This window comes from Babylonia areolata, chromosome 26, assembly GCF_041734735.1.
Source record: "Babylonia areolata isolate BAREFJ2019XMU chromosome 26, ASM4173473v1, whole genome shotgun sequence".
Lineage (NCBI taxonomy): Eukaryota > Metazoa > Mollusca > Gastropoda > Neogastropoda > Buccinidae > Babylonia > Babylonia areolata.
The window spans coordinates 3,231,253-3,245,488 of record NC_134901.1 but is presented as its reverse complement, the minus strand read 5'-3'; the positions used below and the strand labels follow the sequence as shown (position 1 = coordinate 3,245,488).

The window sequence follows — 14,236 nt, the reverse complement described above, 5'->3', positions numbered from 1 at the left end:
GTTTCGCCCATGCTACTTCGCAGTTTGTCTCCAGCTCTTTCACTCGGGTGCTATTGTAGCAGTCTTTGACAAGAATCATGACACCTCCTCCATCCCTATTCCTATCGTTCTGATGCACTTTGTACCCGTGTCTACTTGGCAGGAATTCGGAGTTCTTTATTTCTTCGGATAGGTGGGTCTCAGTTCCAATAACAATGTCTGGTTTGGTGCTTTCTAACAGATACCCAAATTCTGCCTTCTTGCCTGTTACTGATTGGAAGTTAATGTTGAGCACTCTTAAGGGTTTGTTGAGTCTTTTGTCTTGCTGTGTAGCTCTTGTAGGAGTGGAAGCATGTTGAGGTCTGAAATCTACCTCTGCTTGGCTACTACATGAACCTGTTCTGGAAGGATCTGGTAGGGTGGAGAATGACCAGTCTAAGCTGTTTGCGTTAGAATGAAGATCAAACACTAGTAGGTTGTTTTGGTGTCCACAAAAGTTGCAGAACCACTGGACCTTTGGAGTTAGATTTGCGTACGTCTCAGAGTGAATGTCTTCACAGTGTTCATGGTACCACAGTCCACATGCCTCACAAGCGACACCTCTGTCTTCCCATGTTACTGTGGCATCACATACACCACAGAGCCAATCGCTTTGTGGTAATAAAACCGGTGGTAGCTTCCTTTCTTCTTCTTTTTTTCTTTGTTTCTTTTTCGTCTTCTTCTTCTTCTTTTTTATGACAAGAACGAATCTTTCTTCCTGTCTGCCCATATATTCTTCTTGTTCTTTCATTACATCACCAACATAATTTTGTTATGATTTTAGCATCATCAGTGATAGGAGATGCTCAGAAAGCACTGTTGTAAAGAATGTAAAGATTTTCTGTTTTCTTTTTGTTTTTTCCCGGGTGGGGATAGGTCTAGTGAGGGGTGTCCTTGTGCGAAGTGAGGAGGGGTAAGAAAGGGGAAATGTGGGAGTGGATATATAAATGACTGTTCAGTAGCAGGAAGAGGTGGACCTGCCGATCGAGAGGGATATGTTGCCGGTTGTTGAGGGAGAGCCGCATGCAGTTTTGGGGGGGATGAGTTTAGTTTTGAAGAGAGAACGATAGAAAGAGAGAAGCAGGTCAACGGTGGACAAAGGCAGCAATAGTAACCCTTCAGTTTGGTGAAAAATATGTTGATTACATTTCGTAAGATTAAAAAAATTTTTTTTCATAATAATGACCAACAACTCTGAAAAAAAATGTGTTGCATACAAATTCATGGATGCACTAGACCGGTATTCATGGTATGCACACACACACACACACACACACACACACACACACACACACACACACACACACACTGACACACACTGACACACACACACACAACATCAGTACACACGCACTGACGCACACGTAGCACACACACCGGCAGACACACAGAGACAGACAGACAGACAGACAGACAGACAGACAGACAGACAGACACACACACACACACACACACACACACACACACACACACACACGGGCGCGCACACACACGCAGGCAAAAGAAAACAAAAGAAAAACAAACAAACAACAATAAAAATCGATGAATGGACGTGCCGTGAAAACAACTTTGTCACAGTAGAGACCCACGCTTTGACACACAACGAAAGGCATTGAGGAATCTGATGCACAGTTCTTCTGTGTGACGCCCCAGTGAATTTTTCGTAGATTAAGGTAAATATAAAAAAACTGGAAAAAAAGAAGAAGAAGAATGGACAAAAATGTACAGCCCAAGTGCATTTCCAGTTAAATGTTTTGTCGTACTTGTATCTGCGGTTTATATCCACAACCGCGGGAAGTTTTGAAGGCACAGAAATCCCAATGCACTTTTTGAAAGTGAGCGGAAAGCAAGTCGATGAAAGCCCAGCTGAGTTTTCCCAACTGGTATAGTTGAAATCAGGTGGGTGTGAGAGAAAGGAAGGTGCCATAGGGTATTGGTATGAACACTTTTTTTTGGAGACACTTTTTAAAAATCATGTGTAAACTAATTTAATGTGTCGTGTGTGTCACAGCCTGTTGTTGGTTTGGAAATGATGGCGATATTTCTTTGATTTGCAAAGCATCGTGCTCTACCTTTCATGTTAGACTTACGGCCGCTCCCTCTCTCTGCTTTTATTTCTTTGAGGCGATCGATGGTGTGATGGCCTTGTACCTGTTGTTTTTGATATTCTTTGACTTTTCTGAGGATTTCCGATTTTCCTAGATGTCGGCCGCTCGTTGGTGTTACGTTACCAGCATGTCTGTCAGCTCGCTCATTTCCCTTAACTCCTGCATGTCCCGGGCAGTATGACCATGTGAGTTTTTTAATCTGAAAGTTGCGCATTGCCTTATGCCACTCTGGGCTTCCCATTTGGTTTTCAATTTTCTGTATGAGGTTCATTGAGTCTGTTAGAATCATGGCATGTTGGTTTCCGGGCGTATGGATGGACGATAGCCACTGGAGGGCATGTGTCACAGCTTCAACTTCCATCGTTAGGCTGGAGGTTGTGACTTTGTAGGCAGCATTCTAACCAACATTGCGCAAATTTCTTCAAAACGGAACAGAGTCTCTGTGGGCTTTTCCAGTTTCAGTTTCAGTAGCTCAAGGAGGCGTCACTGCGTTCGGACAAATCCATATACGCTACACCACATCTGCCAAGCAGATGCCTGACCAGCAGCGTAACCCAATGCGCTTAGTCAGGCCTTGAGAAAAAAAAAAGAGAAAAAAAAGGAGGTGAATAAATGATATATAAGCAAATAGATGTAAAAGGGTTTTCCAAATACAGTAGACTGAGCAACACACTAGACGCCACATTCTTGGCATCAGAGATCTTTTCCCATCCCTCTTGCGGCCAATCAGTGGCAGCCTCTGTGCGTGTGTGTTTGTGTGTATGTGTGGGTCTGTGTTTTTGAGTGCGTTTGTGCATGCGTGAGAGTGTAAGTGTACACAAGTGTCAGGAGAGTTATGTGTGTGTGTTGTGTGTGTGTGTGTGTGTGTGTGAGGGGGAGATGGGGGTGCAGGGAGGAGTTGAGATAGAGGATGAGGTATGTGAGTGTATGCATGCCTACACTGTGGGAGCATCAGGATATTGGAACGTATATATTATATATATATCTTTGTATATATGTGTGTGGGGTTGGGGGTGGGAGATATGGGCGTGTGTGTGTGTGCTTGTACAAGTAAGTGTTCATCTGTGTGTGTGAGTGTGTGTGTGCGTGTTTGTGTGTGTGTGTGTGTGTGTGCCGTGGAAGCTGCAATACATAGACTAGAAACTCCGAGTGTGTGGAGGAGGGGGTAGAGGAGGTGCAGGGAAATTTGTGGTGTGTGTGTGTGTGTGTGTGTGTTGGAGCTCATGTATGTTTATATGTATTTGACTGTGCTTTCATATCTATGAAACTGCGTTTTGGGGGCATATCTGTTATGCATGTGTGGGTGTATGTGTGAATGTGTGTCTTCATGTTTTATATTTATTTGCTTATTTATCATCATTGTTGTCTTATTTATTTAATTATTTATTTATTATTATTATTTTATCATTATTTTCATTACTACTTTTTTTTCTCTTTTTTTTCATAATTATTATTTATTTATTTATATATGTACGCTTATATATATATATATATATATATTTTTTTTTTTTTTTATTATTTTTTTCTCAAGGCCTGACTAAGCGCGTTGGGTTACGCTGCTGGTCAGGCATCTGCTTGGCAGATGTGTAGTGTATATGGATTTGTCCAAACGCAGTGACGCCTCCTTGAGCTACTGATACTGATACTGATACAGCCTGTTGCATACATCGTTGTTTTGAAACCAGACCTCTCCAGCTTTTGTGCGTTAGAATAGATCTACGAATGGTGCTTTTTTTTTTGCTTTTTTTTTTTATGGCAATATCCACATTTCTTCCCTTGTGTTCTTTCCATACAGTAGCGTTTCACAGACGTAAAAATCGTAAATTTGTTTGAATAACATTGTAATACATACTTTATATTTCTTCCCCTGTTGAGAGACGTAAGAAAGCCAGTCTGAGTGGAGAGAGAGAAATGTGGAGCATATATATATATATATATATATATTGCAGTTTTTACCCCTATGTATTGGCAGCCATTCTCCGTTGTTGGGGATGTGCATGCTGACTTATTCATGTTTCCATAACCCCCAAAACGCAGACGAAATGCCAGTATTTATTAGAAAAATTATATCTGAGTTATACTTACAGCACTGTTAAACTTATGTACGTGCACATGTGTTGACCTGGGAAAATGAATGTAAGAATCTCTGATTTCATGTCTTTTTTTCCACAGTAGTGATATCATTTTCATTGACTGAGGTCGCAAAGTGGGCAGACTGATCCATACAGCTACAGCTCCTCAGCAGAAAAAGAAAGTCTGGTGCCTGACCTGCTGACCTAAGCATAAACCCTGCATGTATTTGTTGTAATGGAACATACTGCCCCAAGAAATTGTCACAGCCAGGTAGTTGGACTGTTTCAAGTCCAGACAGGATTCCTGCCTGTGACTTAACAAAATGAATTTCACCCCCTCCTCCCTCCTTAACCATTCTGTTTATAACTTTTTCACTGCCAAGTTTTTGTGTGATAAATGCTCCTCAGCACCAAATATTTTGGAAATGATGCTTATTGTAAAAGGCTTCGGTTCATGTCAAAATAACACAACGGACTTGTTCCCTTCAAACTTGGTCAGAGAGCAAAGCCTCCCCAAAGGTTAGCCATTGTTCTATCGGCGGGAACCTGGCTGCAACTGTTGAACTTTGTTACAATGTGAAAAATTGTCTTATTAACATGACTTTTCGATGTCAACAAAAGTTGCCTATGGTGGCACACTGTCCAGTCAACAAGTCACCTGTGGCAATGAAAGAGTGAAGTTGTCCCCATCCCACCTTCTTCCAGTGAGCCTGCCTTCCATCCCATTAAAAAAAAAAAAAAAAATTAACCTCACTTTTTTGTTGTTTTTCTTTTACTCCACTGGTATGTAGTGTCATTGAAGGCTAGGGTTGTGCCGCTCAGCAGCTCACGGGGTCCCAGTCCCCGGTTGATCTCCTCCGAATGATTAACATCCAGACCCCTACTCAAGGGGAAGAAATTTTTTGTTGAGTGTAGGATTTGATTCCATGCTCTCAGATTATCTTGTTTCCTAGAAGTCACATAACCTCTAGGCCACCACTCCACATGTCTGGACACAAAAAGACTGGGAACAAGTGCGTCTTTGACTCATGGCCGGGTCCTACCCAGCGTTGAGAATGCTATGGTCTGAAAGTGAAAGTTAAGGATCATCTGATTCATGGATGTATCCTGTGGTAAGTTAGCTGAAAATTTCCTGATCAACACTGCAGGTGTTTGTATTTCTTAGGTCAGATTAACACCAGAATATGTTATGTAAGGAAGAGTAGAAGACGAGTACAGCCTCGTCAGCCTCGTTTTTTTCATACCTGAGTAAAATGTACCGGTTGCCCGCCATAGCAGGACCGTCATCCTCATTTGTTAGTACATTTAAAAAGCCATTTGGCCTGAACTAATACAGTTATAAAAGAAATGATCTGTTTGCTGTGCAGAATGCCTGTTGGACAGTTTGTTTCCTTCAGTGTGTGTGTGGACAACTTGCTGTTGCCTGAGTACACCATCAGCCACAAGAATTACACAGAGATCAGTTTGAAGGGGCCATCATCGTACATCATTGAAGAAGATGACCAAGTAAGTAAATTCTCTTTTGAGTGGGCATGATTCTTTTTTTCTTTTTTTTAATGTTTGGTGTTTACCTTTTTTTCCCCCCCCTTGTACACAAGGTTATATTTTGACTTTTCACGACATCAATGTGATTCAACATTCACATAGCAAAACATTTGGTCCATGGGCATGATTCTTGACATTACTATGTGGATACCAAAATTGCTCTGGTTGGCTGGTGACTCATGCTTGAGGATAGAAAAATGCTTTCTGGTAATTTTTAAAGGAACTGATACCAATTTCTTCTGTTTGAAGCCAATGAATAGATTTGAGTGCAGCCTAAAAACAGCTGATCAAGCTGGGTAAAAGGTAAAAGATTTATTTCATGGCTGTTTGTTGTAAACTTTTGTTGTAAACTTGTATGAGTATGAATCATAGTCATGTCTGCAAAATTGATGTCACTCTTTCTCTTGCAATATGATATATAATATAAATTGAGTTGCTTCACGTTGATAATTGAATTGTTAACATATACTTTTTCCTGTGACATCTAAGTTTGGTTCTTCCTCTTTTTCATGTCTTTGTTGTGAAGCTTTTAAACTTTTGAGTTTATGTAGCAATTGTGTGTTTTATATGTGTAATATTTGAGAGGGGAGGACATTTAAAAGCCATGAGGCCTAGGTTTTAGCCCATCCCTTCTGCTATTAACCCATAAATTGTTCTTCAAACAATTCTCCTTGTTTCGTAAGTATTTACTTTTGCTCAAATTCACTGGAAAAATTTACATGGTATGCTTCCATATTTTTATGTCCGTTTATCGCTTTTTCCTTTTAAGAAAATAACTTTTATGATTTTTTTTTTTTCTAAAGATGCTTTTCTGCTTCATGCTGCACTGCATAATGTGATGCTGTTCCTCCATGGAAGACTGTGGCAGAATGGTTAAGATACTTATCAGCCAATACTGTTACATTGTCCATGATGGTCTGGATTCAATTCCTGCTCTCGCCCTTTCTTCTAAGTTTGATTGGAAAATCAAACTGAGCGTCTAGTCATCCGGATGAGATATTAAACCAAGGTCCAGTCCTATTTGTGGCATGCACTTGGCGCACTGAAAAAGAACCCATGACAACAAAACTGTTGTCCTCTGGCAAAATTCTGTTGTAGAAGTCCACTGTTATAGGTGCACAAATATATACTTGTATTTGTATTTCTTTTTATCACAACAGATTTCTCTGTGTGAAATTTGGGCTGCTCTCCCCTGGGAGAGCATGTCGCTACACTACAGCACCTCCCAATTTTTTGTATTTTTTCCTGCATGCTGTTTTATTTGTTTTTCCTATCGAAGTGGATTTTTCTACAGAATTTTGCCAGGAACAACCCTTTTGTTCCCGTGGGTTCTTTTACGTGTGCTAAGTGCATGCTGCACACGGGACCTCTGTTTATCGTCTCATCTAAATGGCATCTGTCTGGCAGATGTTATGTAGCATACATGGATGTGTCTGAAAGCTGTGATGCCTCCTTGAGAAACTGAAACTAATGTCGTTGTGTGTTGTTGGTTTGTTTTCAGAAGTACCCAGTGGTGCCCTTTTCTCTCCACATTAAGCGTCACTGTAAAGAAGTGGTCTGGATAAAGGTCTACTTGGATGGACAGGTTGTCAGGAACAAGCCTCTCCGCACTAACAAATTGTGAGTGTCTTTTTCAGGTCGTCCCCTTCCGCCTTAGTTGGTATTTATATATATTCATTCTTTTCTCCTGTGACAGAATATGATGGCAGATGGTTTCCCCCTCTTCTGTCCCTTTGTTTTTCTTGAAGTGTCCGCAGGCAAGGACAGTGACTGCACAGGATAGAAGATGAAGATGGAGCTGTAGTTGTGACCAGAAAAATTCATGTAGCAAGCTGAAAGGAAGTGCTATCAGGAATTTGATTCATGATATTGTTGTATTACATTTTGTCACAATAGATTTCTGTGTGAAATTTGGGCTGTTGTCCCTAGGGAGAGTGCATCACTACAGTGCAGCACCACCTTTTTTTTTTCTACCTGCATGTGTTTTTGTTTTCCTGCCAAAGTGGATTTTTTACTACAGAATTTTTCCATGAACAACCCTTTTATTGTCATGGGTTAAAAGCATGCTACACATGGGACCTTGGTTTATTGTCTCATCTGAACGACTAACGTCTAGACCACCACTCTAGGTCTTGTGAAGGGGGAGAAAATACTGGTGGGTATCGTATTTGATCCTGTGCACTCAGATTCTCTTGCTTTCCAGGCATTACCTCTTGAGATTGTTCAGACTTAATATATGGAGTGAAATCAGACTAAGCGAGCGAGGATTTGGAAAAGTTGCGCACTTACTGTAGTTTTACAGTGTAACAGTAGAGGTAGCAATTTCTAACTGAACCAGAAATCCTCGTCTTATCATTGTGTTAATTTAACTCGATGCACAGTGTAACTCATTGTGTTGTCACAGATGATTATGTGTTGTCACTCTTGAGAGAAGAGAAAAAAACAACCAAAGACGTTGAAATTGTTTTTGTTTTGAAACTGCAGCGAGCTGAGTGGGGTGAAGGTGGGCAGTGAAATCCGAGAGCTGCTCTTCTCTCTGCCAAAAATAAAGGAGGATCAGGTATGTCAAAGCAAATATAGTAATAGCAGTAGCACACTTTCTCTTTCCTTCTCTCTCTGTGCCAGGATCAGGTATGGAAAAGCAAATGTAAAAGCAGTAGCACATTTTTGCTTTCCTTCTCTCAGTCTGTGGTAGGATCAGGTATTTTAAAGCAAATGTGGTAGTAGTGGTGGTACATTTTCTCTTTCTTTCTCTTTCTTTGTCTCATTTTTTCTGTCAGCTTTTTTTGTGTGTTTTTTTGTGTTTTTTGTTTTGGTCTGTCTGTCACATCAGTAAGTTGAAGAATCAAAGCACAACCGTTGAGTAAACCTGAAAACAGTTTCATGCAAAATATGACCAGTACCTGCGGCATGTTTCTAGCACATCCACGGTTTCATGCAAAAGCTGAACTTTATCTAATTACTACAATAAGTTCTCCGCAGACTTGAAGTGGTAAAGGTAGAAATGCCTATGCGCAAAATGTATTGCATCATATTTTTTGTGAGAACTAATTTTTCTGTGTGAAATTTGAGCTGTTCTTCCCAGGGTGAGACTGCGTTGCCACAGTGCAGCGTCACACTCTTTTTTGTTTGTTTGTTTGTTTGTTTTGGGTCTGAAAGTGCATTATTTGTTTTCCTGTCTAAAAGTGGATTATTCTATAGAACTTTTCCAGGGACTTCCCATTTGTTGCTGTAGGTTCTTAGAGTCTGAAACTGCTGTTGTGTTGTGTTTGGAAGGTGGCAGAATGGTTATGGTCATCTGCCAGTACTGTGTTCATGAGTGTCTGGGTTTGAATTCCGATCTTGCGGTTTCTCCCAAGTTTGACTGGAAAATCAAATTGAGCTTTTATTCACGTAGATGAGACCAAAAACTGAGGTCCCGTGTGCAGCGTGTACTTGGTACACTGAAAATGAACATATGACATCATATGTGTTATCCTCTGGCAATATTCAGTGGAAGAAACGCACTCTGATAGGTTATGAAAAAAAAACCCTATATGCATGCATTGAAGGCTTGACAGTGTGTTAGGTTTTACTGCTGGCATACTGGAGAAAACCTGCTGGAACCATAGCCTCTGCCTAGCAGATGTGGTGTAGTGCACTGTGCGTATATATGGATTCTTCCGAAAGCAGTGGCACCTCCTTAATAAACTAAAACGGTGTTGTGTTTTTGCTAGGAGACGATGAACCCTCTAGGAGAGTTGGCCAGCACCATCAAACTGGAGGTGTTCCACGTGAATTATGTAGGCCAGAAAAAGGCCCCTGTCTTCAAGACGGTGGCGGCTGCCTCTGGCAGCATCAGCCAGGACCGCAAGCTTCAGCACCTGACAAAACGGGACATCGCATCGGGCAGAAGAGATCAGTTTGGTAGGATGTTTTTTGTTTTGTTTTTTGTTTCGTCTCATTCGCTACCCCATCATCTGCACCATTTTCATTGACATTACTCCCACACTGCTCATTACGAGTCCCCCATTAAACAGCCACACCCCAGATTTGTCTGCCACAATACCAATATTAGTAGTGCACAGAAAAACTATTGATGTTAGGTCGCCAGAGGGCCACACACCAGAGGAGAACCTGCACTGCTGCTGAGTCACTGGTGTTGTTCAGTGGTGGTCTTTCTTTGTTTTATTGTTGTTATTTTTGAGGGAAGGTGAAAAAATGGGTCGGGGTGGGTGGGAAGGTTGTGTTTGGATTTTTTTAGAGACAACAAAGTAATTTGGATGTGATGTGTGCATGTGTGCATGTAATGTAATTGTATAAGAAAAAGCGGTGGGAGGGGGTGTTTGTGTTTGTTTATATAGGAACAACATCGTAATATTGATGAGATGTCTGTGTGAGTGTGTGTATGTGTGTATGACTGTGAGATATGCCTTGTGATAGTATATCTGGTGATGTATCATACAAGCAGTCTTAAGTTGGTAGTTCTCAATCACTTAATTAAGAATTCAGTTTTGAGCCTTGAAGAATTCAGTGTGTTGTGATAATGCTTCAGAGTTGAGGTGATTTCAAGAAAAGTTGGTGGTCATGTGGCTTTGGAGTTAAATGATTTCAAGAAAAGTTGGTGGTCATGTGACTTTGGAGTTAAATGATTTCAAGAAAAGTTGGTGGTCATGTGACTTTGGAGTTAAATGATTTCAAGAAAAGTTGGTGGTCATGTGACTTTGGAGTTAAATGATTCCAAGAAAAGTTGGTAGTCATGTGACTTTGGAGTTAAATGATTCCAAGAAAAGTTGGTGGTCATGTGACTTTGGAGTTAAATGATTTCAAGAAAAGCTGATGGTCATGTGGCTTTGGAGTTAAATGATTTCAAGAAAAATTGGTGGTCATGTGGCTTTGGAGTTAAATGATTTGAAGAAAAGTTGGTGGTCATGTGGATTTCGAGAAAAATTGGTGGTTATGTGGCTTTGGTCATATTTCTTTTGCCACTTTCTAGAATGTGATAGCTTTGGGATGGTTTCTGCAGTTGACTGTTCAGCCATCATAAGATAATTATATTGTTCAAGCTGCAAATAGTGATCCTTAAAAAGATACAAAATCTGGTGTCTTACAAAACAGGGGGGAAACCACTGATACATTAAAAAAAAAGAAAGAAAAAAAGTCACAAATCTGAAGCAGTGCTTTAGATGTAAACTTTGTTGTAATTGTTTCTTCCATAACTTTGATGTCATGTTCACACACTTATGGATGTTCAAAAACTGGCATTATGAACAACTGTCTCAGTGATGATGTTTTGGTTGTTTGTACTGGATATATATTTTGTACTTGATGTCAGTGATGGGTAAAAGCTTTCTCTGTTTAGGCAGATGCACCAATTTCTGTATAGACTGATGTGGGACAGGCAGAGAGACATGGAGATGCATGCCAGAATGTGTAACTTGAGTAGATCCATATATTGGAACATATAATAATCCGTCGTGTCTATCACCTTAGAACAGCAGAAGAGGTAACTGCTGTCCTGACTATCTGGGCTAGAATTTGATTATTGTGGAAAGCGTCTTGCCCAAGTTACATCCCCACTTTCTCTGGATCCTAAAGACCAACTGGCCCCCAAGGCTGCAGCACTAAGAGCCAGTGCAATCTTGCCTCCTGGTGTGAGAGTCTTAGTCCTTCACAAAAGACTCAGAGTTCTGGAAGTGAATTCCCATTGCAGTGGAGAAACCATTGATTGTACAGCTCTCAACTTTGCTGGTAGCCCAACTGTAAGTTTGTGTCAATCTGTGATATAAGCTGATCATCGAGACAGCATGTTCTGTTAGAATGACAGAAACCTTGACACAATATCTATTGGTTTGTTTTGTCTGTAAGATTTCCAGGTATCGGAGCAGTTCCTGTGCTTGCTTGCTTGCTTGCCATCATGGCGGTGTTTGGCATTGTGTGCAGGGACTATCGTGTCGCGGGAAGGGCGGTCCACCCTGAACCTTACCCCTACAGGCCATTTCCGCATAATGAACAGGTACGTGCCCAGGCCCGATGCTGTGGAGGAACTGTTGCTGTACTACCGACCCCACATCCCCTCCTACACGCCCATCACTGCCATCAAGCAGGAAGATGGCGAGATGAAGGACACCAGCCTCCAGCCTCGGGCACCTTTAGGTGATGTGGGCAACATGGTGGCGCAGCAGAGACCGGCGGAAAGTGTGGGCAGTCCGATGAAGGTCGTCGAGTCTGTGGCTGAACCGCGTGAGGTTTGCTCGGAGATGACTCACGACCTATACAACATGGACATCCAGTGTGGCAGGGAGCTGACTGATCAGAGTGCTGGGGGTCAGAGCACAGCACCAGAGATTCCCCCCCAGAAAGTGAAGAGTCGTCCTAGCTGCGATTCGGCCATGCTCCCACCACAGGTCGAGATCAAGACAAGTGAGACCGATGAGAAACATGGTGAGGAAAGTTCATCCCTGGAGACGAATGCCCCCAAGAAATGGAAAACTCGTCCCAGCTGTGACTGGGCCATGGTCCCTCCTCAACAGCTCATGAGTTCAAATTCCGCCACTGTTGAGAACCGTTGGACGAGTGAAGACCACAAGCTGGAACCGATTCCCTTACAGAAAATGAAAAGTCGTCCCAGCTGTGCTTCAGCCATGACCCCACCACAGGAGCAGGTCAAGACGTGTGAGACCGACCAGAAACTTGGGGAGAGCTCAGTGCTGGAGATGAACTCCTCTAAGAAATTGAAAACTTGTCCCAGCTATTCTTCAGCCCTGAGCCCACAACCACAGGAGCAGTCGAACACGTGTGATACGGACGAGAAACCTGGTGGGGAGAGCTCGTTGCTGGAGATGATGGTGCCGAAGAAAATGAAGAGTCGTCCCAGCTGTGCCTGGGCCATGGTGCCCCAGTCTCAGGAGACCCTGCAGCAGTTGCAGGCAGTGTCTGCACCCAAAGTGGAGCAGGTAGACGCCCAGTGGCAGACAGAGGCGACCACACTGAGTGACGAATCAGACGGAGAGATGGATGAGAGCGTGATGTATATGGGGCGGGAAGAGGCGGAGGGCGAAAGCCTGATTTACATGGGGGATGATGACTGTTGTGTTCTGGACGTGTCCAACCACGTGTCCATTGTGGAAATCGATGACGACACCATCATGGGCTCTCCGTCACACAGCTCTGACACCAACATGGTGAGTGTACTGGGACAGGACTGATTGTGTTCTTATGTTTGCTGAACAGATCGGGGGGTGGGGTGTTTGGCTGAACCATTTGAGGGGGATTCTGCAATGTTCATTGGCTGAAGAGATCGGGAGAGGAGGGGTGGGGGGTTGCTGAACTGATTGAGGGGGGTTATTTTGCGATGTTCATAGGCTAAACAGATTGAGGTGGGTTCTGAAATCCATTTGCTGAATACATTGAGGGGATTTCTGCAATGTTCTTCGGCTAAACAGGTTGAGGAGGGTTCTGGAATGTCCGTTGGCTGAACAGGTTAAGGACAATTCTGCAATGTTCATTGGCTGAGCAGGTCGAGGATTCTGCAATGTTCATTGGCTGAACAGCTTGAAGGGCGTTCTGCAATGTTTGTTGCCTGAACAAGTTGAGGGGCATTCTGCAATGTTCATTGGCTAAATAGACTGAGGGGCATTCTGCAATGTTTATTGGCTAAATAGACTGAGGGGCATTCTGCAATGTTCACTGGCTGAACAGGTTGAGGAAGGTTCTGCAATATTCATTGGCTGAACAAGTTGAGGGGCATTCTGCAATGTTCATTGGCTGAACAGGTTGAGGAGGGTTCTGCAATATTCATTGGCTGAACAAGTTGAGGGGCATTCTGCAATGTTCATTGGCTGAACAGGTTGAGGAGGGTTCTGCAATGTTCATTGGCTGAACAGGTTGAGGAGGGTTCTGCAATGTTCATTGGCTGAACAAGTTGAGGGGCATTCTGCAATGTTTGTTGGCTAAATAGATTGAGGGGCGTTCTGCAATGTTCGTTGCCTGAACAGGTTGAGGAGGGTTCTGCAATGTTCATTGGCTGAACAAGTTGAGGGGCATTCTGCAATGTTCGTTGGCTAAATAGATTGAGGGGTGTTCTGCAATGTTCGTTGCCTGAACAGATTGAGGGGGATTCTACAGTGTTTATTGGCTACGTAGATGGCTAAACAGGTTGAGGAGGGTTCTGCAGGACCCAGATGAAGTCATAGACTAAGCATAGGGTAGAGACGGCAGGTATTCAAATTCAGATTCAAGACTGGTTTATTGTCGAATTGCAGGTACATACATTAGCTGTTTGGCATGGGAAAACATTAAAATAGAATGTAAATAAGATTATTACCTGAATTAGTTATAAGTAAGTTTAGAAAGTTTGCGTTGTAGTGGTCAGCACATTCTTTTGGCCCAAAAGACAGCTTGAACTTTGACAGACAAAACCCTGTGTAGTGAAAATGAACAAATTCTCCAGAGACACACATCTAGTCTAAATTAGTTCTAGCACATGTTCTTCAAGAAATAAAAAGGAAACAA

General features: G+C 42.4%; 1 protein-coding gene across 1 annotated transcript; it reads left to right on the top strand.

Annotated features, from left to right (window-relative positions):
• Positions 1-1,858: 1,858 nt before the first annotated feature.
• Positions 1,859-12,984, top strand: LOC143300667 (uncharacterized). Its single transcript, XM_076614503.1, has 6 exons — positions 1,859-1,917; positions 5,566-5,704; positions 7,245-7,363; positions 8,228-8,303; positions 9,460-9,649; positions 11,666-12,984. The coding sequence occupies exons 2-6, from the start codon at positions 5,567-5,569 to the stop codon at positions 12,928-12,930; spliced, it is 1,788 nt and encodes a 595-aa protein (XP_076470618.1). The 5' UTR covers positions 1,859-1,917; position 5,566; the 3' UTR covers positions 12,931-12,984.
• The last annotated feature ends 1,252 nt before the right edge of the window (positions 12,985-14,236 follow it).